Below are 19,805 nucleotides of genomic sequence, written 5' to 3'. Positions count from 1 at the left end.
AGACGCAAATGATATTGCCAATGCAGGGTAACCGAGAGAGGGAGAGAAAGAGAGAGGGGCGTAAAACTGAGCAACAGCAACAGCACCACCCCAACGAAACCTACAGTTACACAAAAATGCGCCGGCGCATGCGCCCGTGTCGACATTTATTCGGCCTGGCCAAGGCGAGACAAATGACACCGCCGCCACGGCCACACTCACACCCGCGTGTACTGTGAGTAATAAAGCTCCTAGAGACATCTTCTGTCCGCGCAACATGCTTCACAGGTACTTCTCATGTAGGTTGAACTCCAGCTCATCAATGGCTTCCTCCTTGCCTTTCTTTTTTGTGCCCTTGTCCTTAGGCTCGTCGTCATCGCTGGAGAGGAGGTCGTCAGCATCTTGGTTGTTCAGGAGGCGTTCCTTGCGGGCCTTACGGCGGGCCTCGCGGCGGCGCTCGCGCTCAATGAACTTCTCCTCCAACGCGACGGTATCCTCGATGCGGCGCTTCTCCTTCTCCTTCGCCTCTTCCAAAAATGCAGCGCGCTGCACGTCTGACATGCTCTGCAGCTTCGCCTGGTACGCCGCGAGCTCCTCATCCTGGCGCCGCTTCGCCTCTTCAGCTCGGCGCTGTGCCACCATCACGGCAACTTGGCGCAAAATCTTCTGCTTAGCCGGTGTCAGTTCACTAGACTCCATCTGTGTCCACTCCTGGTCCTCATTGTATCGGAGCGCTGCCCTCGCTGTGGTTTCCTCAGCGACCGTGCCGTCTACCTGCTTCTGGTGATCACGCTGCTGGCGCTGGCGGACCTCGGCCTCGCGACGCTGGGCCTCCTCGCGGGCCTGCTGCGCTTGCTTGTCCTCGCACGACTTGCCACGCTCCTCTAGAATGCGCTTGATGTCCTCCGGCGTCATGCCGAGGCGGAGCATGTCCTCCTCCGTCAGCTCCTTTCGCTTCATCTCCTTCTTGGCATTATTCTTCTTTGGCGCCATCCTCACGTTTCGGCCTGGCTCGCAATAGGTGACAGGGATGCTACAAATGGGGAGGGGGGGGGGCGCCTGTGCCTACCCAAACTGAAGAGGTTGACTGCAGTAGAGAATTACCAGCGTACTAAGCGCCGTACGTGCGTGTGCAGGTGGGTGAATGAGCGGCAGTGTCTACACTTGCTTGATTTCAAAGGAGGTAAGGAGCGTAAGGGAGAAAAGGGATCAGATATTCTTTGTCCGTTTGTCTTTGTGAAATGCGCGGCCACACAATGGGCTCCGAGGCAGCTGCTCAGTTCGCGCGAGTTACTTTTCTTTCCCTTGTGTGCGCGCGTATCTTCTGATTAGTTAGCTAATTTTGAATAGCTGAGATAAGTAGCGGCGTGTGGAAAGTAAAGCGCAGTTAAGCGGTTGATTAGCGGGGTGAGCTGATATGCCCTCCACCCCCTTATACCATGCACAGTGTCTTTTGATGTCTGTGTGAGTGGGCGGGAAAGAGAGATGAGGAAGGAAGTGGCGTGCGCTTTGACCAAGCTAACTGCCACTTCTGCGACTCTGTGCGCGTAAATCAAAACATGGCAGAGAGAGAGGGGGAGGAAAAAAAAAGAGAGAGACATAGGTGCCACTCGGACCCGAAGAAGGGGAGGGGGATGGGCCAGAAGACGCGTCGCCCGAGAGAGCAAAGAAGGCGCATCTAGCTCTGTGGTGAGGTATGTGATCACTGTGCTCTCATCCGCGGAGCCTCGTACATCTTGCGCTGGGGAGCAGCTCGCGCCCATGCACACATGCGCTCGTCGAAGAGTACGGGAGCAAAGGATGCATTCCTCTTTTGATAGAATCGATGCGATGCGATGTGCTGCTGCTCTACACGTGGTTGTGACGCTAATAGCGGGTGGCGTGGGTAAGGGCGCGCACTCCATGGCAGATGGAGAGCTTGGGGAGGCGCAGTGCGTGAGTACCTTCGCCACGAGCTTTGTTTCTCAGTAGAGGTCGTACTGCACGTCAGGTCCTCGGTTTCTTTTGAAGTGCAGACTTCTCTGAAGCACAAGCCCCCACTACGTTTTTTTTTTGTCTGAGCGTGTGACGATTAACAACAAGAGCAATCAAAGGGAGAGAAGGGGCCTCGGGTACAGCTTCCCACCACCCTCCCTGCTTTTCCCTCTGCCCTTTCGCCTAGACAAGCGGTCCGATTCACTGCACGCGGAGGCAAAACAGAAAAGAGGTGGGACAGCACCGACTGACGTACATACGCCCATTGACTGCTTCTCCGTCCGATCACCGCGTCCGACATGTCGTGTGAGAATCCGAGACGCATCTTTCTGTGGGCTCCCCCCTTCTGCATTCACTGTGGCTGCTCCTGAGCCTTCGCGGCTGCTTGATGCACTACCTTCTGCTGGCAACCACGCTGCTCAAAGGCAGCGACGAGGGCTAAGTGCTTTGCTAACGTGTCCTCCACGCACTGACGATACGCCAGCGCAGCTTCGTAGCACCGTTGGTAAGGAATTGAGAACCACGCTTCATCGGGGGCTGTGCCGGTGCTCTTGCTGTCGCTGCATGTACTCGGCGGTGGCGCGGGCGACGTCGACGATGCCGCATTGCTAGTCGTGACAGCCGAGGAGCTCTGTAGCTGTTGATAACACTGCAGCACTGCTGCGCGGCTCGCTTCACACGGTTTCGTTGTTACTTTGAACGGAGATTCGAGTCGTTGGTGCAGCTGATCCACCATCGTTTGGCTTGACGCCTCCACCTTTTTGAACTCTGATACCGCAGCGACAAGGCGCTGCTCGTCGTCGTATTCGTCACCCTGCGCCTTTGTGGGGGCCTTGTAACTCGAAAACATCGTTTTCCTTAAAGCACCAAAGACAACACAAAAAGAAAGCGAACGATAAATGCGTGCTGCTCTGTGTGAAGGTGGTGGCCGCACCAAGAGGACATTAGCACCGATTATGCCGAAGAAGATGGGGACAAAATAATTAAACAATGGGAGCGGTGAAGCAATACGGTGGCAGAAATGTAACACCGAGCACTACGTTCTCTGCCTTGCAATGCGGCTCGCATCAAGAGAGGGAAAGGCGAGGCGAGCATTCGCATTCCTCGGTAGCTTGCTTCGTCGGCCTGAGCCCCTCCTCAGTTCACCAGTCTCTGTAGCTTCCGAAGAGTCATTTTGCTGCAAAGACGAAGAGGCACGCCAGCCTGCGCACACTCATAGACAAATCTGTGAAAAGGCAGAGAGGCACTCGTGTACACACCCCTCGCTAGTGACGCACCCCCAAAAAAAGTATCAATAGAGCAGATTATCATTTGCTGTAGCGCACACCTTTTCGCGCACGACGCCGACGGCCACGCAATGCGGCACGCTCGGCCTTCGTCAGCGCTGGGTCCGGCAGGTTAAACGCCCCACGCGGTGGCACTATGCTCCGCATGTCATTATAAAAATACGGTATCACTTCTGGCGAGTACGGTGAGAGCGCCATGGGGCCCCGCAGCTGGCGGCTGCGAGCCACCCGCTTGTCATGCTTTGATACGATGCGGCGAGTGGCCCTAAGTGGTGTACACTTTTTCTCACTGCTGATCTTACCGTCATCACCGTCGCTGTTGCTCCAGCCACGAAGATGGGGTGCCACAGAGGCTTCCTCTACCGCGTGCGCAAAGCGCACTGCCTCTTGAAATACCGGATCGAGCAGCGTCTCTCGCTTGATTCGTTCCATCCGCTCCAAAGAGCGCCGCAGTGCAGCATCCTTCTGCGCCACTGCATTCAAAAAGCGATTGGATGGGAAAAGGGCACGATCGAGCATCACAGCAGGAACACCGACATTGCACGCTTCATCCTTCACCGCATGTGATGCGCCCGCAGAGGGGGACGGCTCTTTCAGAGACAGGTTCATGACTGCCGACTCTTCGTATTGCTCGAGCTGGCGAAGCTCTCCTTCTGTGATGTTATCAAATTGGCGCCGTCTCGTCTTCACAATCGTCGGTGCCAGGTCAATCGGAGGCACATCACCCAGCTCCGTCTCCCGAATAGTATTTGTGATCTCTTGCAGGCAGTGTAGCTGCTGCACATACCTGATCTTCTCGTCGAGAAGCAGATCAGCAGGCGCATTTTGATCAGAAGTGTCTTGGCCGTCATCGTTTTGAGTGCGTTCTACACCGACATTGCTTTCTGTCGGCAAAGGTGCTTCCAACGAAATGTCAGAGAACAAAGACAACAATGTCTCAGCGTCAAGTATGCCGGCCTCCCAGAGTGCATGAATGTCCTCTTCTGATAGCCCCTCTAGCACCGTCAACCACGCCAGCTGCGACGCCGTAACTGAGCCAACCTCAACTACACCGCTGATATTGTCGTTGGAAGAACTTTGTGTGGGTCCACATGCGCTTGTAAGCCTCTTGCACTCTGCTGCCCATTGTGCCTGCATGCGCTTCAGTACCTCCACCAAGTGAATCCTTTGCTCAGGTGAAGACGAAAAGGCTAGGATCATGTAGCGCTGAGTATCAGTAGAATTTCCGTTCTTGCGAAGAACTTCATCGGCGTCCCTGAATCGTCTTTCTTGCAGCAGAAAAGACCGCTGCGCAACTCCTTCAACAACTTCTTTGCCGACGCGAAAAGCATCATTCGGCTTGTTGAGGCGTGAATATTCATTCTGGATGAGCTTTGTGAGAGAGTCGTCTCGCTCTTTCCGGTGAGTTAGGCCGATTCCCGCCCGAACCCACTCTTGTTCCTTTTCTTCTTTCACCAATTTTTCCCACTGCCGCTGCTCGGCTGCTCGCTTTGCTTCCTCCGCAGAGATCCTATTCTGGTTTTGCAGGGCGGTTAATTGAGCGCGGATCTTGTCCAGTGACGTTGTGGCAGGCGCAGCCATCATACCCCTGCTACGAAGACTTGGCACATCAGGCCCAAGTCGAGAGACTTCTTGAGCCATGCCTTTCGAATTAGTGTGAATCAAGTCACTGACGTCTGATTCATTGGTGAGTTCCTGCTGCAGCTGGCGCCGGCGGGCATGACGCTGTGCAGAAGTAAGAAAGCTGTGAACAACTCCATGAGTGCACTTTCCAAGTTGTCTCATTCGCTAAACAGGGCAGAGGCAAAATCACTGCCTTTTTAAATGAGAAAGATGAAGTGGGCGAGCGGGGGAAAAAGTGTTGAGATGCCTAAAAGAGCTGCTAGAGACTCCAAAATATGGAATAGCCCACTAGAGAACGATAAAAAGATGAGTACAACAAACACGTTTTCCATTTTTTTTTTGTTTTCTTGCGGAAGCATAGTAGAGGGAATGATGGTGTGAGAAAAAAAAAAGAATGCAAAGGTTGAACTCAGCAGACAGCATCCCTGGGAGAAGCGCGAGGGGAAAAATACCCCTTTGGCAAAGGAGTAAGAAAGTCGGACTTAATGCCAAAGTAGCATTTTCAGCGCGGACTACGCCATTTTTTTTTTTTTCAAAAAAAAAAAAAACGAACAGCAACATCAACATACGAGAGTCAATAGCTCTCTTTATCATTTCCCTTTTCATTTCCGAAGAGAAATACCCAAATTTTGTGAGACACAAAATAAGTGTAATAGCAAGGACAAAAAAAAAAGCAGTAACAGCTTACTCACCTAAAGCATGCTCTTCTACACGAGCGAGCATAGAGTGAAAATCATCTCTATCACACACCAAATCGCGCAGAGTCGAAACTGCAATCAAGGCTGTGCGTACACAAGGATCATTCTTCCGCACCATCTCCGTGCAAGTGTGCTGCAACATTTCCAGCGCACTCAACCATGCTTTTGTAAAGATAAGTGAGCTAGAGGCTACAGCGTCTCGGTTCAAGACCCGCTCACCGTCTTTCCGACGAATCCAGAGAGGAGCTACGCCACACCACGTACGCATCACTTCCACCACGGAAGTCCATGCCGCTTTCCGAACAGAGAGATTTGGGTGGCGCGTACAAACAGTGAAAAAGAAGTCAAAGTTCTTTTCAGAGAGCTCTACAGCGACGTGCCGAACATTTGTAATGCCTTGAAAAACAGTTGTGAGGGAGTCAAGAATTGCACACGGCGTATACGGATCCACTTCTTGGAAAAAAGCAAAATGATCAGCGTCAAGTTTATGCAAAAAGACTGCCACAAACGCTGTAGCAACATCCCCAAGTAAGTTGTGATAATGTTTTAGCCGCGTGCGATTTTGGCGTGCTACTACCGCATTTCCCCAACGACGTGTGTGCTTGCCCTCGTTCACAAGAATGGACGTTTTACGGTCACTTGGCAACTCGTGCGTGGGAATTGGTGGATAAATCTGTTTGCACTTCTTGGTAACTATGACTTGCTCGCTTGGAGCCATAGTGGCTGCGACAGGTTCTGGTACAACCTCTACTTGTGACAGCACAGAAGCAGCTTCGCCAATTGCTTTTATGAGCTCTGTTCGTTGGTAAATTCCGTAATTGCTGCGGTACACCATTTCGCCCAACTGGTTCAGAGCTAAAGGGGGATTCAAAACAATGAGGCCCACGATAATCTTGTAGCGCAGCTGTATCAAACGTTGCTTTTGCTCCTCAGGAGAATAAATACTCAGTGAAATCAGTGTGGGTAACAGGACAGGAACAAGCACACCTGTCTCCCTGCTTACTGCATTGAACAAATCAGAGCCGATCCGCTGCTGGAGCTTACTGAATGCATCGGAAAGCCCCCGCAAACCACCTTCAGTGGCTTCCTGGATTTCGTGCAGTTGCGCGTTAGGGCCTCGCCCCACACCGACCAACGCATTGTAGCACTCACGAATGCTGCTGAGAATGGGTACGTGATCGTCCAATTCGTCTTTCGCGTATTTTTGTTGGCCAAAAGACGGAAGAGGGGCTTCTGTCGAGTCGAGTTGTATTAGTGAGACAGGCGAATGAATGCACTGCGCTGCGATCACTTTTTCCGCTCGGTGCGAACTTGGCATAGAAAAAAAATGATACTCCTCATCTGGATCCAAGGGAAACATCTCCATTAGTGTAGACACTCGCATCTCTAAACCTACTGTGCTCACGGGTGTATCTTTCATCTGCATCCCGGTGTTCATGGTTGCAGCGTAGTGTGGGGTGCCTGGTTCCTCTTTCATCCACTCGTTGAGCGCGGCAGAGAAGTGGGCATCTTGCAGCAATGGGGCGACGCCGTCGGGGCTTGTTACAAAAAGCGCTGTGTATGCCGCAGCAACGGTCATGGCGCAGTTTCGCAATTCGGAGCCGCGTGTGCTATCGAGGCGAAGTGTCACGCCAGTAAGAAGAGGCCCGACAAATGCATCAGGAAATCTGTTGTCGGCAGGCTTTTTTTTGTGCATGTACAAAAGTGCGTACATGATTGGATGCAGAAGTCCGACATTCAGACTCAAATCGGCAGAGGTAACAAACTCTTTGTTTTCCCACTTCCGAAAAAGTGCGCTAAAGCACTCTTGTTCCCTATGCGTAAGCGCATTATCTACATTGGCAGCACCTGCTACAGTAGGGAGAAAATCGTTAATAATAGTGCGTGCGGTTGCGCGTGTTGGCCCAGCAACAGACAGCTGATGTACACAAACTGTGTTAAAGATATTACTGGCCAGTGAGGTTGAGTTATCGTCAGGTACGCTATTTACCAGCATACTAACGGCGCTGATAATAGCTGTTTTGATCTCTGCCCGCTTCTCAACTAAGCGAAAAAGCAGAGAATTCCAGTGATGCCAAGTGCTAGATACTTCTATTCGTCTCCACGATTTGAGAGAAAAATGTGGTTTCTTGCTGGCTTCAAAAGCAGCTTCCATTAGGTGAGCAAACCGCTCGCAGAAGCGCTCGCCACCAAAAAGGTACCTCGGTAGCATTCCCAAACGGCGCATCATGATATCACTCTTCCCTCGTCGGAGCAGCGAAACAGTTAGCACTTTCAGAATATTTAATAAGTGTTTTGTGTCAATCTGTACTCCTTCGCAGTTGTTCGCGTGCCAACCTTTTGCGAAATAAAAGAGCAATACGGTGTCACAAAGGCGCTCCCAATAAAGTACGGCGTCGAAGAGAAATGGGGCGCTTCGGTTTTGAGCAACTACGTTGGCCAGACGCTCAGGAAAGGAAACCAGCAGCTTGCACTTAAGTTCAGTGATTTGGTCCTGGACGGCTGATGCGCTGCAATCAGTGCTTGCAGCAAGGGCAAGGATATACTTCCCGACGGGCGTGGTGCACTCGTATTTCTGAAATCCGCTTTCATCATCCTGCACAGAGACACGGACCGGTTCATTCATCTTCAGCTTTTCACTGAGTTGTGCCAGTATATCGGCAGGACGGCCAGTTTCTTGATCGGTGGGCATTTTGATGGCATTGCTTGTTTCCTTCAATACGTGCAACGTGTGCCGCTCGATCGCCGTGAAGTCCGCCATGTTTGTGGTCAGATGAATAAGGCGATGTCGCTGAGGTTTGTGGTTCTGTTTCATGGGAAAGGGGCAAAGAAGGTGGGGGGCGTTTATGCTTGGATGGGGTTTGTCAGCGCCGCGATTCATTTGCGCCGGGTGGCAGGGGGCGTGCCTTCCCTGTTTTGCGCGGGGTGCTTGTTTTCCGCGCCGCGGTTGGGCGCCGGGGGAGGGGGGGGGGGCGCGCGCGCCGGCCCCGCTCGGTGGGCGGGGAGGGGCGTGGCCTTTTGGGCACGGGGCCTGGCGCCAGCGGGAGCGGCCCTCCCCGGCCGCCCACGTGCCCGCGGCCCCAGCCGCAAGGGGGGTGCCGAAAACCGCTTCTGCTTGCTGGGTGGTTTTTAGTCGCGCTGGGCGGTGCGCTGCTTATCTTTGGCGACTTGAACGGCGCTGGTTAAGACAAACGCGTCCGCGCCAGCGGCGTGCAGGTTGAAGCCGTGCCGCTCGGTTGCGCGGCGCTGCACACCCATGGCGCACGTTGCGTGCGCCACGAAAATGCAGACGGTCGCTTCCACCGTGTACCTCGTCTTCTGCGACGGCTGCGCGATTACAACGAAGCGGTTGGCTGGAATCGCGGCCGTAAGCGCGGACACAATGGCGCCCTTCTTCTTCTCGACGCTCGTGTTGTTCTTGACAGTCAGCTGTAGCGCGATGGTGTGCATCGTGCGGCGCGGCCGGTCGGCGCCCCAGGAGGGCAGCGGAATGTGCAGCGCGAAGTCCACCCGTTCACCTGCCGCAACGGTGCTGTCGACTGTCTCCGCTGCGAAGTGGAGGGCTAGCAGCTTGCGCAGCGCCGTTTGCATCTCTGGGAGTGTGGGGCAGCAAGTCAGCTCGACCGGCATCAATCGAAAGCAGTTGCGGAAGATCGGCCGGGGATTGGCGGCGAGGTCGTCGAAAATGCGTTCCGTGATCCGGGAGACAAGGGGGTTCACAACAATCGTGTGTGGCGTCAACGCGTCCGCCTCCGTTGTCGACGGCACTGGGTCGCTTTCCCTGGCTGCTGCAGTGGCGCCTTCCGCCTTTGTGGCGAGGTCAGGCGCGGCGTGGCACGTTGGGCAAGTCACCGTGGCATTCACAGTTGGCACGTTGAGGAAGAGGTACCCTTTGCAGCCAGTCTCTAGCGGCGCAAACCATTCGCTGCCCCGCTGCGGCGCGTCACGGCGGCTGTCGCTGCGGCCTGGCTTGCTGTCAGCATCGTCGTCACCTGGCGAGTCGTCGGCCTCATCGTCCTCCGTGCGCGACCGCTTCGCTGCGTTAAACCTGTTCCTGTGCGCGTCCTGCGTGCTGCAGGCGGCTAGCTCTGCTGCGAGGAGGCTCGACAGCGAGGCGGACGGCGGGGAAGGGGTGGCATTGACCTGGTCGCTGCTGCAGCGGCCGGCGGCGGGGTCTGTGGTGCCAGGGGTGACGTGGCTGCATTTGATGAACGCCTTATGCGCGGCCTCCAGGTCGGAGGTGAGTGTGGACAGGTACAGCTGCGCCTCCCGCTGCGCGCGCGGTTCCTGGCGAGGGTTCACTGTAAAGAACAACCCAGCAAGGTGGTTGTGCGGCAGGAGCATCTTGCCTTGCCGATGCTTGTGAAAGCGGGGCTTGTTGTCTCGGTAGCTGCGCTTCATGACAGCCACTCGAATCTTGAGTACTTCTGTGAGCAAATGAGGTTAGTCAAACTTGACGGAAAGAATGCGCCCTGATGGCTTTTTGCGTTTTTACGGAGTGCTGTTAGTGTGGACGCGAGTGGAGAGGGACGAGGCGAAGCTTGCTTGTGGAGGCTGAAATGAGGGGTGGGGCGGTTGCCCAAAGCTGCGCTTTTCAGCTGCAAACGTCGGGGTGTCACGCGTTCTGCGGACGCTCGAGCCTTTCGCGCTGGTGGTTTTGTGCGGATCATCCATTTCCTCTTCGCCTATCCACGCTTTTCTTGTGTGACGTGCTGACTGTGCCTTGGATGATGTGGGTCTGCAGAACTGACGGCGGCAGCGCGACGGCGCTCCCGGAGCACCTCAGTAAAATCCCTCCAGCGCTGAGAGAAAACTGGCATTGATCAAAGCAACACAACAGTGGAAGGGGAGAATAATTCAGAAGTCCTACTTTACACAACGTAAAGGGGGAGGGGAGGGGGGAGCTACAGAAACACGCAGAGACACAACCAGCGCCTTTCTCACGGCGACGCGCGTACTACTGCACCTTCTTCGTCGCTGCTTTAGCAGTGGCCTGTGCCATCGACTTGGTAAGCTCGTCCTGCGACTCCGCCTCCATTGCTTTCGACGCAATCTGCTGCAGCTTCAAGATCCACTTGTGGTTCACGCACGCCGCGTTGTACACGCACAGGCACCCGAAAACCAGCACCAGCACCAGCAGCGGCCACGCGCTCAGTGTGTAGTGAAAACAAACGTGGATGACGGGGTAGCTGCAGGTGAAGAAGAACACGTGGAGAAGCAGCTGTGTCGCTTGGAACATCACCGTGGTGGGCAGGCGACTCTCACCAAACAGCAGGACGAAGCGCGCAAGAATGCCCTTGCGGCCGCCAGGTGGGTGCGCCATCATCCACGTGTATGAGGTCATGCGCTCAGCTGGACTGCCGGCGCCGCCCTCGCTCATTACGGCAGCCGGATGCAGCAGCACCGCGTCCGTCTCCGTGGGACCGGTGATCTGCGTGAACTTTCTTTCCTGTCTCTCGAGCTTCGCCAGACGCTTTTTCCACCGCCGCACGCGTGCGTGCCTGCGCCACTCGTTGAAAGTGTGGTAGAAGACCTGCCAGACACAGAACATGATAAAGTGCAGCCGCAGCAGGTTTCCGTAGGTAACGGCGCGCCGCAGGTCGTAGCAGAGCGTGCCGTAGCCGCAGAGGGCTTCAAGCTGGTGCGTGGCAGCGTACTGGGTGAACCGCAGTTGCTGCTGCTTCGCTGTGAGGGTTGAAAAGACGGACGAAATCAGCCGCGCCGGGCCACGATGTGTGTTGCCCACATTCGTCGTAGCGTTCTCTGCCGCTGCTGCTGACGCGTCACTCATGCTACACATGAGTGTGTGCACGCTCGGCAGCAGGCTGTCGACGGGGACGTTGAGCTGCTTTGCGATCCCGGTGACGTCTTCGTAGAGCTGCCCGGCATCCACGCTCTCGATCTCACGCCGCGCCGACGTGAACAGGCGGTGCAGCAGCAGACTCTGGACGATACCGGGTGCGAGGTGAAGGTAGCAGGAGGACATGCGGTCGAAGGAGTGAAACAAGAGCGCATTGCGCCACATGAGGATCGCCCCGAGTATGGGGCCGAAGGTACCGGCCAATAGCGTGAAGAAGACCACGAAGGAGGAGATAACTTCGGCCTCCGTCAGATGGGCCACCACGTAACCGCACGTAAGGATATCGAACGAGACCGGCAGGTACACACCGTCAAAACGGTAATTGCGAGTAACTGAGGGAACAATGAGGCGAACCCAGGACTCCCCGCGGATCGGCGTGCTGGTAAGGATTGGATGCCGGTACGTCTGATTAATCACCGCGGAAACGGCGGTGCCCATCGCAACGTTGGTCCCATTGTCACCGTCCCCATGCAACCCTCCCCACGAAGGCCTGTGTGATGACCACGAGATGATGGGTTTCTCCGACCACTTGACATCGACGAGCCGCCATAACAGAAAGCACAGCAGCCCGGAGTTGTGGAAGTAGCAATAGTCGAGAAAGAAGTAGTGAAATCCTTGCAGGCGGTATACGATGTACTTGTACGACATGAAGATAAGCAGGCCGACAACGTAGGCCCAGACAATGATGTCTACCATGTGGCATGAGAAACCCCCTTCCACGGCGAGGGAGGCGAAGAGGGAACGATGAATGTCAGCCGCATCACTGCAGACTTGCTTCACGTCCGGCCCCCTCAGCGGCGCCGAGGACGCTGGCCGGTCATACACGTACGGGCACGTCGATATGTCGAAGTAGGCCGCTGCAATCAGCCCCACATAGAGGAGGGTTATCGAGCAACTGACGAAGTACTGGGACTTTGAAAACTTGTGATCCATGATACAGGCATTGCCGTCGGTCAGTCTGAAAAGAGGCACCCACCCACCGAGGAAGGGGAAAAGAGCGGCGGAAAAAGGGGCTGGAGCGAGAAGGACGAACAAACGATAAAGAAGGTCAATGCATGCAGTCCGTTGCGCTGTGTCACGTCTATAATGACATACTGTTGTGTATATGCGCAAATGTGTAAGGGATAGAGAGAATGGGCGGGGATGCACTTTAGTGTGGCCCGGTGTGTGTGTGTGCGTAAGTGGTGTGAGAAACTGGCGCGATGGTGCACTAGACCACTGAGTGAGTCAGCGGTAAGGGGGAAAATGTGGAGAGGAGTAGTAGGAGACTTAGGCGGGCATCATCATCGTGGATAGCGCCGCACATGGGGGCGTGACGAGTAGATGAATAGCACAACGGAGAGTGCACAGCACCTCGCTCCCTCTTCTCACCGCAGTGCCTTGAGAGGAGGGCCGAATCAGACCGCACCGTTGGTGTCCAAATAAACCCGCCGTCTCGCTCGCGCGCTCTCTCTTTCTGTCCACTTTCTATCGCAATCCGTAATCCCCCCATTGTTTGGTGTTGCCTTTTGATTCGCTCTTTCCACCGTTTCTCTCTTTTGCGTCCACTGCTCTCGTCTACGCGTCATCTCTGGCCACGCGTTGCGAGACCGGTGTAGGGGCGCGTACAGCCTATCCAGTTTGCACTCCGATGCACCTCCCCCTACCTCCCTGTGAAACGCCGGTTGCGGCTGGCACTGAGGCCGGGTCGACAGTGAGCACACGGTACACACGACAAGACACACCAAGATACAGTCACGGTTTCAAGCACACACACACACATTTCAGGAACACGGAGTGGGACCAGCAGCAGTACACAGATGGGCAGTGCTGAGGCTACAACGCTTCGCTTTTTATTTTTTTTTTCCTTTGCATCGTTCTTCTTCCCGAGAAGAGCGTACCCCTACGCAGCAGCGCGATAAATACTCATCATGACGATTGCAAACACGACGAGAAACCCCAGCCCAACCCTCACCACTGCCCCCGGTACCAGCGCCGATTCCATCACGAGAAGGAGAAACGACACAAGCGCAACAGACGCGGTGGCGCAGCTCTCGCGCGGCATAAAGCAGCTCGTCACGAGTGCGCACGCGGCAGCAACGACGCTCACGTACTCTAAAGCCTTTACCGCGGCCGTAGCCATCGCACAGGGGCCTGCACCAGCGAGAGAGGAGGACAGCGCCGCCCTGGTAGCGACCAGAGGCGTCGACTCCCGAGACTGGATGTGGTACAGACGTGTAGCCAAAAGCTGCGCCAGCGGAGCGGTGGCGACAGTAGCCTCGTTGCCAGCCTCTGTCAAGGGCAATGCCCACTGCATGGCGTTGGTCTGCGTGCTGAAACTGTACGCCGGCAGCAGCAATAAGGCCACAACAAGCACAAAGGCCGTCGCGACGCTGCGCCATTTGGCGAATGACTCGCGAAGTCGCACCTCGCGCAGGAGCTCCTCCCGATTCACCGCATACCACTCCTGGAACGTAGGCCGAAGGTAGAGCGCCTCCAAGGAGGCGTCTGTGATGTTGAGCTTATCATACTGCTTCTGCAGGCGCTGGCAGTACACTTCGCCCGACCCCAGGGCATTGCCCAAGGCGCTGGCGCCACCGCTGAAGAGAGCCGCGCCACGTTGCCGCACGTGCCAGCGCAGCGCCGACATAAAGCTCTGTGTCGGCGAGCGGCATTCCGCTTCCTCTAGCGTCACTGCTGTTCCAGTGGCTTCTAGCGAGCACGCTGAACCGTGCCTGTTAGGTGTCGAGTCTTGTGGTGCGAGAGGAGAGAACGGCGCACCGATGCTACTACGTGCCTGAAAAGACGACGTCGCTGCTGCAGAGGTGCCGAAGATGGGCATGAAGGGCGCTGGTGTGGCACCAGCTAGCACGGACGAGAGGAGCCTTTTCGAGCTGGCGGCGGAGGGCCGTACGGGGGGGTTGTGCAGCGTGCTAGCTGCTGCTGGTGGCAAAGCAGTTCCCTCCGCAGCAGCCGTCGCAACCTTCATTGCTGCACACCGTCGGCACCTTCGGACAAGCGGTTTCAATGCAAATGCGTAGAGCGGGGCGAGCAGGAGGCTCGCCCACAGGGCATACTGCAAGGCAACCCTGTTGAAAAACACCACCGCGATTAAGTGAGTGATCTCCATCTTGATCCAGCACACGCAGAGAGGTAGTCGTGCGCGCGTGTGCGTGTTGTTCTTCAAATGGGGTGGTGGTGGTGGGGAAAGAACAATAGATGCGTTCTATAAGTAAAAAAGAAAGGGAGGGTCGATGCTACTTGGCTGTCTGTGGTCCAGTGCCACTTGTACAGTTCGCTGCAGGTTGCCTCCCTTGTGTGATGTTTGGTCTGTTGCTGAGCTCGCTGCATGGTGGGTTGCAAAGTAGAGGGTGGCAGTATACCATGGCGGGATGGTGGGGGTGAGAGGTGGGAGGGAGGAGGGGTGGGTCCAAAGGGGAAGTTCACGAGGACGGCAAAGGGTTGAGGAGACGGAGGCCGAAGTCACTGAAGGTGTTCACTGCTCATGCATGTCTGCGTGCATTTGTGTGCGTGTGTGTGCATGCATTCGTACACATCTCCTTTCGCTTGAGATCAGCGACACTGGAGACCGAGAGAGAGAGAGAGCAACATCGTGAGAAAGGAAACAACCTCACTTACAAAGGCGCGCGCAGACCAAATCGAGTGAAGAGAAAAATGCCGGCCGATGAGCATTAGAGAGATGTCTGTCATTTCTGTGAGCTAGCACGCGTGTACAGGTTAACCGGCACTAGCGCACGCGCGACACGGAGAGGAAGAGGCGCTTACCTGGGGAAATAAGAAGTCTCCTAATCTGCACTGAAACAGTACAACATACAGACACACACGCACACACACACACCCACACACGAGTGTGCGCAGGGGGTTGTGTGGCCTTTGCAGCAGCAAGGAGTGGGTTGGTCCACTGCCTAGAGCATGCGATCCTCATCTATCGTGCGCACCGTCTCGGCGCTATAGCCTAGTGCCAGCAGGTCCGCCACAACGGAGTGCTGCATCACCGGTGGGCCGCAAATGGCTACCAGCAGGCCCTTCGACGGAGGCGGGAGAAAGCTCTGCAGCGTGGCGCGGTCGACGTAGCCCACACCCTCCGTCCAACCTTCGGGAGGGTTGTTGAGCACGAAGTCGCAGTCGAACTTCTCCGTGTTGTCGGTGCGGTACTTCTTCAACAATGAGCGGTAGGTCAGTTCATACTCGTCCTCGGCGGCGTACACTAGACGGATCGTCTCTATGCTGTCCACATAGGGGCGACTGAGCGCGGCCTTGATAATCTGCAGCATCGGTGCCACACCGGAGCCACCGGCGATGAGGGCCAGTTTTCGGATGACCGTCTTGCGGTAGATCATCTGCTTCTGCTGAGGCTTGAGCTCGATACGGAGGCCGCCGCAGGCCTTCATCTCGACTGAGTCGCCAGGACGCATGGACGAGACCCATTCCTGCAGGTTGCCCTTGTCACCACGTGCCAGAATTGAGATGCGGCCCTTGTCATCGGGCATGCTGATGGGGCTGTAGTAGCCGATCAGATGCTGGCCGTCCCAGTCACCGCGGATGCTGATGAACTCGCCGACGGTCAGTCCGGATGTTTGTGTCGCACCGGGCAGGTTGAAGTGCAGCACGCGCGAGCCGACACCGAACTGGTCACTTGCCCTCGTCTCCCGCACCACCACCGGCACCCACTTGTCCTTGCTGAGCCCGTACTTCTCCTTCTGCAGAATTGTAGCCGCGCGGTCGCCAGCGATCTTGCCGAAAACGACGCACTCCAAAAGAGAGTTGCCGCCGAGACGGTTGCGGCCGTGCACGCCGCCAGTCACCTCGCCAGCGCCGAAGAGGCCAAGAATAGGGCGCATGTCTTCGAAGATGTTGACGGAGTGATCCTCCATGAGCAGCTCCGCCGCCGGTGAGATGGAGCAGCCGCCCATGGTGTAGTGAATCGACGGCGTGACGTACGCCACGTAATAGGGGCCACTGGTGCCCACCACACTCGGAAACACAAGTTTGCCAGTCAGCGGGCAGGCCACCTTCGCGGTGCTCTGGTGCTCGTATGTCTCGAGAGTGCGATGCAGGTTGTCAACCGAGCAGCCGATGAGCTCCGCGAGCGCCTTTATGTTGTCAACACGGGTGAAGAGGCCCTGCGATTTCCAGTAGTATGTGAGGGCGTTCTTGCCAAACAGCTTGGCAGCCTCCTCGCTCAGCACACAGTACGCAAACTTGCTGCCGCCCGAGTTCGGGTACTCGTCGTCCTGCGCGTTGATTGCCTGCGACACGACGGAGCGCAGGTCCAGCTCATTCACAAAGCGCTCGCCGTTGCGATTCAGTAGGATACCGCCGGAGCCGCGCAGTGCCTCGGGGCCAAGGTATTTGGTGCGATTCGACGGATCCTTGGGGTCAATGAGACCGGTCGGGTGCAGCTGCACCTTGTCCATGTCCACCAGCCTGGCGCCAAGCTGGCGTGCCATCTTGACGCCATCGCCGGTGGCGAACGCGCCGTTGGTGGTGGGGGTGCCGTACACGTTTGGCGCGTACTCGCGCAGCAGCGAGTTGACCGTCTGATCGTTTGAGAAGCCACCGGTGGCAAGCACGACGGCGTCCGCCGGCAGATCGATCACCGCCTCCGACGCATCGCTCGTCGACTTGTAGCGGACACCGCGCACGCGAATCTCGCGGCTGCCGTCCGGCATCGCACTCACGTCGTGTAGGAGGCTCACCACCGCCGTTTCGCACAAGATGGTCACCTTTCCCTGCAGCTTGGTGTGGATGTAGTTCTCCAGGTGACGCATGATTGTGAAGCCAATGGGCACCGGGGAGCCGTCCTTTTGATCTGGTGCGCGGTGGCAGCGCGGGCGGCTCGCCCCACCAAGTTGGTAGAGGGCGGTTAGCGGAATGCCGAAGGACTCGAGCCAGCTAATTGCCTCGGCAGACTTTACAGAGAGGGTGCGCACAAGCCCTGGGTCGCAGTGACCACCCTTACCGGAGAGGAACGTGTCACGTTCAAAGAACTTGCAGTTGTCGAGAACGTGATTCACGGCCTGCGTGCGGGTGCCCCAGGCGTTGATGCCAGACGTGGCCTTGGCACTGTTGCCACCCAGTCGCGCTTCCTTCTCTAGGAGAATCACGGTGGCACCGCAGCTGGCTGCCTCAATCGCAGCGGCACACCCGGCAAGACCGCCGCCGATCACGACTACCCGCGCTGGCAGTGAGCCTGCAATGCGCTCTGTCCGGCAGGCCGGGCTCTCGCACGCGATCTCGTACATGTGCGCCAGCCGCTCCCCCTCACGCGTGTAGGCAGTGTAGTCGGTCACGCGGTTGTAATCACGGCGATAGTGCTCGAGCATGTACCGTATGGGCACGGGGTTGCGCTTCACGAAGCTCGCAGTGGCGAGTGCGTCGGCATAGAGGCAGGAATAGCATTTGACGCTAACCTGGGCCAGGCCGCCCTGAGAGGGTCCAATGAGGCAACGGTGACGCCAGTCGTACGTGCTCGAAACAGCGCGGTTAAGTGCGTTAACGAAGAGGACGTTCTCGTAGTCGCCGCTCGTGCAGAGTGCCTCGTTGCTGAGCGACATGACGCGTAGGAGCGTCTTGTGCCCAGGCTTGGCTGCCCCGTCGGCGGCCGACGCCGACTGCGCCGGCTCATCTGAGCGCTCCCCGAGACTGTGGGCATTCATCGTTACCGACTTGCCGGACTTGGAAGCCGCCACGACCTCGTCGACCGATGGCGGACGCACAACGCCGACTGCCCACGGCTGGCGCTGTACGTTCACACCTGAGGCGCGACAGTCGCCGCCCCACTCAAACAGCACGTCAGAAAAATTGGCTGCATTCAGCTGATCCACCACACAGTCGACGGTGTAGCCCTTGTTCAGACCACCCAGGTCCAGCATCGCGTCTTCGTGCTTGCGTGCGATCGTGCCTTCCTTGACATTGATGGCAAAGCTGTTCGTCAGGGTGAAGCGTCCCGCCACCTCTGCTGTGATCATGAAGTCCGCCTCGGTGGAATCTTGCCGGCGAGCGGCATTGCGAAGCCTGTGCACCAGCGGTGCAGCGGCCGGGTCGAAGCAGCTGCCGCTGATGTTGTAGATCTCTTCGCAGCATTTGACCACCTTGCAGAGATGCTCCGACATGACGTGCTTCTCGCCCACCGGCATCCTGTTGACCTTCGACACCTCGCTGTCCGGATTGAAGGAGTTGAGGTGCGTATCAACCATGGTGAAGCAGTTGCTCAGAATGGCCTTCACAACAGGATCTGCATCTTGGCGAGTGACACTGCCGTCTACAGCGATGGAAAGCGTGTACGGAACGGTGTGCACCACATCCTTGTACAACAGCACTGAGCGCTGGTTGACATGCAGCTCTGGAAAGTTGGTGGTGAGTAGGTCGCGAGCAATGCGATCGCGCTCACGAGCTGCCTTTTCAGGGTTCACGACGACTATGGAAGCACCCGTATGCGAGTCGGAGACCGTGCAGCGCCGCTGCGTCGCCATTGCGGAGGCACCCATGCTGAGGGAGCTGCTGCACCCCGTGGCGAGTATCGCCAGCGCTGAGGCCGACGTTGCCACTGTGGTGCGGCGCTGCGTATAGGAGGTGGCATGCTGACGCAAGCGCAACTGCGAGGCTGCGGCGCTTGCAAAACGGCAGCGCGATAACATTTTGTTGGAGTCAAAGTAAACAAGAGAGAAAGAAAAAACAGAAAAGATGTCTGAGAGCGAGAAGAAGTTATACCTTTTCCTTGTAGTGGCGGTAGCGACGTGCTCACTGTATGAGTACAACGAATGGAGTACTAGAGGAGAGCAGGGGGCGTCCCTCCTTTTTCCCCCTCCTTTCCTTACTCTACCCTCTCCTCCTCCTTCCCTCCCCCCTCACTCCCTGCTCATCCCACTCACTACCATCTCTTCCTCCACCTTCCCCTCCCTCCCCTTCCACCCTATCCTTCCACTCTAATCCCCACCCCATTCTCCTCCCCATTCCCCCTCCCCCCCTCCTCTCCTCGCTCCTCTTCTCTTCCATCCCCTTCTACCCCACCTCTCACTTCCCCCTTCCCCACCTCTCTCCGCTTCCACTACCTCCCCCCACTCATACGATTTCTCCTACCCCACCTCTCTTCACTATTCTCCAACTTTCCCTTCCCCTTATTTTCTCACGCATTACATTCTTCCTACCCTTCTTATTATCACTCTCACTCCACTCCTCAACTACTTCTTAATTTTTTCTCCGATCCACTGTTATCTATCCCTCCACTACTTCTTCCTGTCACTTATCCACAGCACACCCACTTACTCCTCCCACGTCCTTTTTCTCCTTCTTTCTCCATCTCCCTCTCTTCTCATTTCCCCATTCTCCTCCTCATGCCTGCCCCCAACTACTCTTCATCCTGTCCCTAACCTCTCCCTCTCA

The 19,805-nt window shown here is 56.4% G+C and overlaps 8 protein-coding genes across 8 annotated transcripts; all 8 read right to left on the bottom strand.

Moving 5' to 3' along the window:
• Nucleotides 1-261: 261 nt before the first annotated feature.
• On the bottom strand, nucleotides 262-972 carry LBRM_34_0890 (conserved hypothetical protein; the record flags this gene model as incomplete). The annotated part of the gene is made up of 1 exon (XM_001568151.1): nucleotides 262-972. One exon carries the CDS (start codon nucleotides 970-972, stop codon nucleotides 262-264), a length of 711 nt encoding a protein of 236 aa, XP_001568201.1.
• Nucleotides 973-2,305: 1,333 nt separating this feature from the next.
• On the bottom strand, nucleotides 2,306-2,803 carry LBRM_34_0880 (conserved hypothetical protein; the record flags this gene model as incomplete). Its single annotated transcript, XM_001568150.1, has 1 exon — nucleotides 2,306-2,803. One exon carries the CDS (start codon nucleotides 2,801-2,803, stop codon nucleotides 2,306-2,308), a length of 498 nt encoding a protein of 165 aa, XP_001568200.1.
• Nucleotides 2,804-3,260: 457 nt separating this feature from the next.
• Nucleotides 3,261-4,823, bottom strand: LBRM_34_0870 (conserved hypothetical protein; the record flags this gene model as incomplete). The annotated part of the gene is made up of 1 exon (XM_001568149.1): nucleotides 3,261-4,823. The coding sequence occupies one exon, from the start codon at nucleotides 4,821-4,823 to the stop codon at nucleotides 3,261-3,263; it is 1,563 nt and encodes a 520-aa protein (XP_001568199.1).
• Nucleotides 4,824-5,546: 723 nt separating this feature from the next.
• On the bottom strand, nucleotides 5,547-8,321 carry LBRM_34_0860 (conserved hypothetical protein; the record flags this gene model as incomplete). Its single annotated transcript, XM_001568148.1, has 1 exon — nucleotides 5,547-8,321. One exon carries the CDS (start codon nucleotides 8,319-8,321, stop codon nucleotides 5,547-5,549), a length of 2,775 nt encoding a protein of 924 aa, XP_001568198.1.
• A 368-nt stretch (nucleotides 8,322-8,689) lies between these two features.
• On the bottom strand, nucleotides 8,690-9,961 carry LBRM_34_0850 (conserved hypothetical protein; the record flags this gene model as incomplete). The annotated part of the gene is made up of 1 exon (XM_001568147.1): nucleotides 8,690-9,961. The coding sequence occupies one exon, from the start codon at nucleotides 9,959-9,961 to the stop codon at nucleotides 8,690-8,692; it is 1,272 nt and encodes a 423-aa protein (XP_001568197.1).
• Nucleotides 9,962-10,517: 556 nt separating this feature from the next.
• On the bottom strand, nucleotides 10,518-12,116 carry LBRM_34_0840 (conserved hypothetical protein; the record flags this gene model as incomplete). Its single annotated transcript, XM_001568146.1, has 1 exon — nucleotides 10,518-12,116. One exon carries the CDS (start codon nucleotides 12,114-12,116, stop codon nucleotides 10,518-10,520), a length of 1,599 nt encoding a protein of 532 aa, XP_001568196.1.
• A 1,186-nt stretch (nucleotides 12,117-13,302) lies between these two features.
• On the bottom strand, nucleotides 13,303-14,529 carry LBRM_34_0830 (conserved hypothetical protein; the record flags this gene model as incomplete). Its single annotated transcript, XM_001568145.1, has 1 exon — nucleotides 13,303-14,529. One exon carries the CDS (start codon nucleotides 14,527-14,529, stop codon nucleotides 13,303-13,305), a length of 1,227 nt encoding a protein of 408 aa, XP_001568195.1.
• Nucleotides 14,530-15,325: 796 nt separating this feature from the next.
• Nucleotides 15,326-18,910, bottom strand: LBRM_34_0820 (NADH-dependent fumarate reductase-like protein; the record flags this gene model as incomplete). The annotated part of the gene is made up of 1 exon (XM_001568144.2): nucleotides 15,326-18,910. One exon carries the CDS (start codon nucleotides 18,908-18,910, stop codon nucleotides 15,326-15,328), a length of 3,585 nt encoding a protein of 1,194 aa, XP_001568194.1.
• Nucleotides 18,911-19,805: the final 895 nt, after the last annotated feature.

This window comes from Leishmania braziliensis, chromosome 35 (assembly GCF_000002845.2).
Source record: "Leishmania braziliensis MHOM/BR/75/M2904 complete genome, chromosome 35".
Lineage (NCBI taxonomy): Eukaryota > Euglenozoa > Kinetoplastea > Trypanosomatida > Trypanosomatidae > Leishmania > Leishmania braziliensis.
Note: the sequence above shows the minus strand (reverse complement) of the source record. Positions and strands in the feature narration are given on the sequence as shown.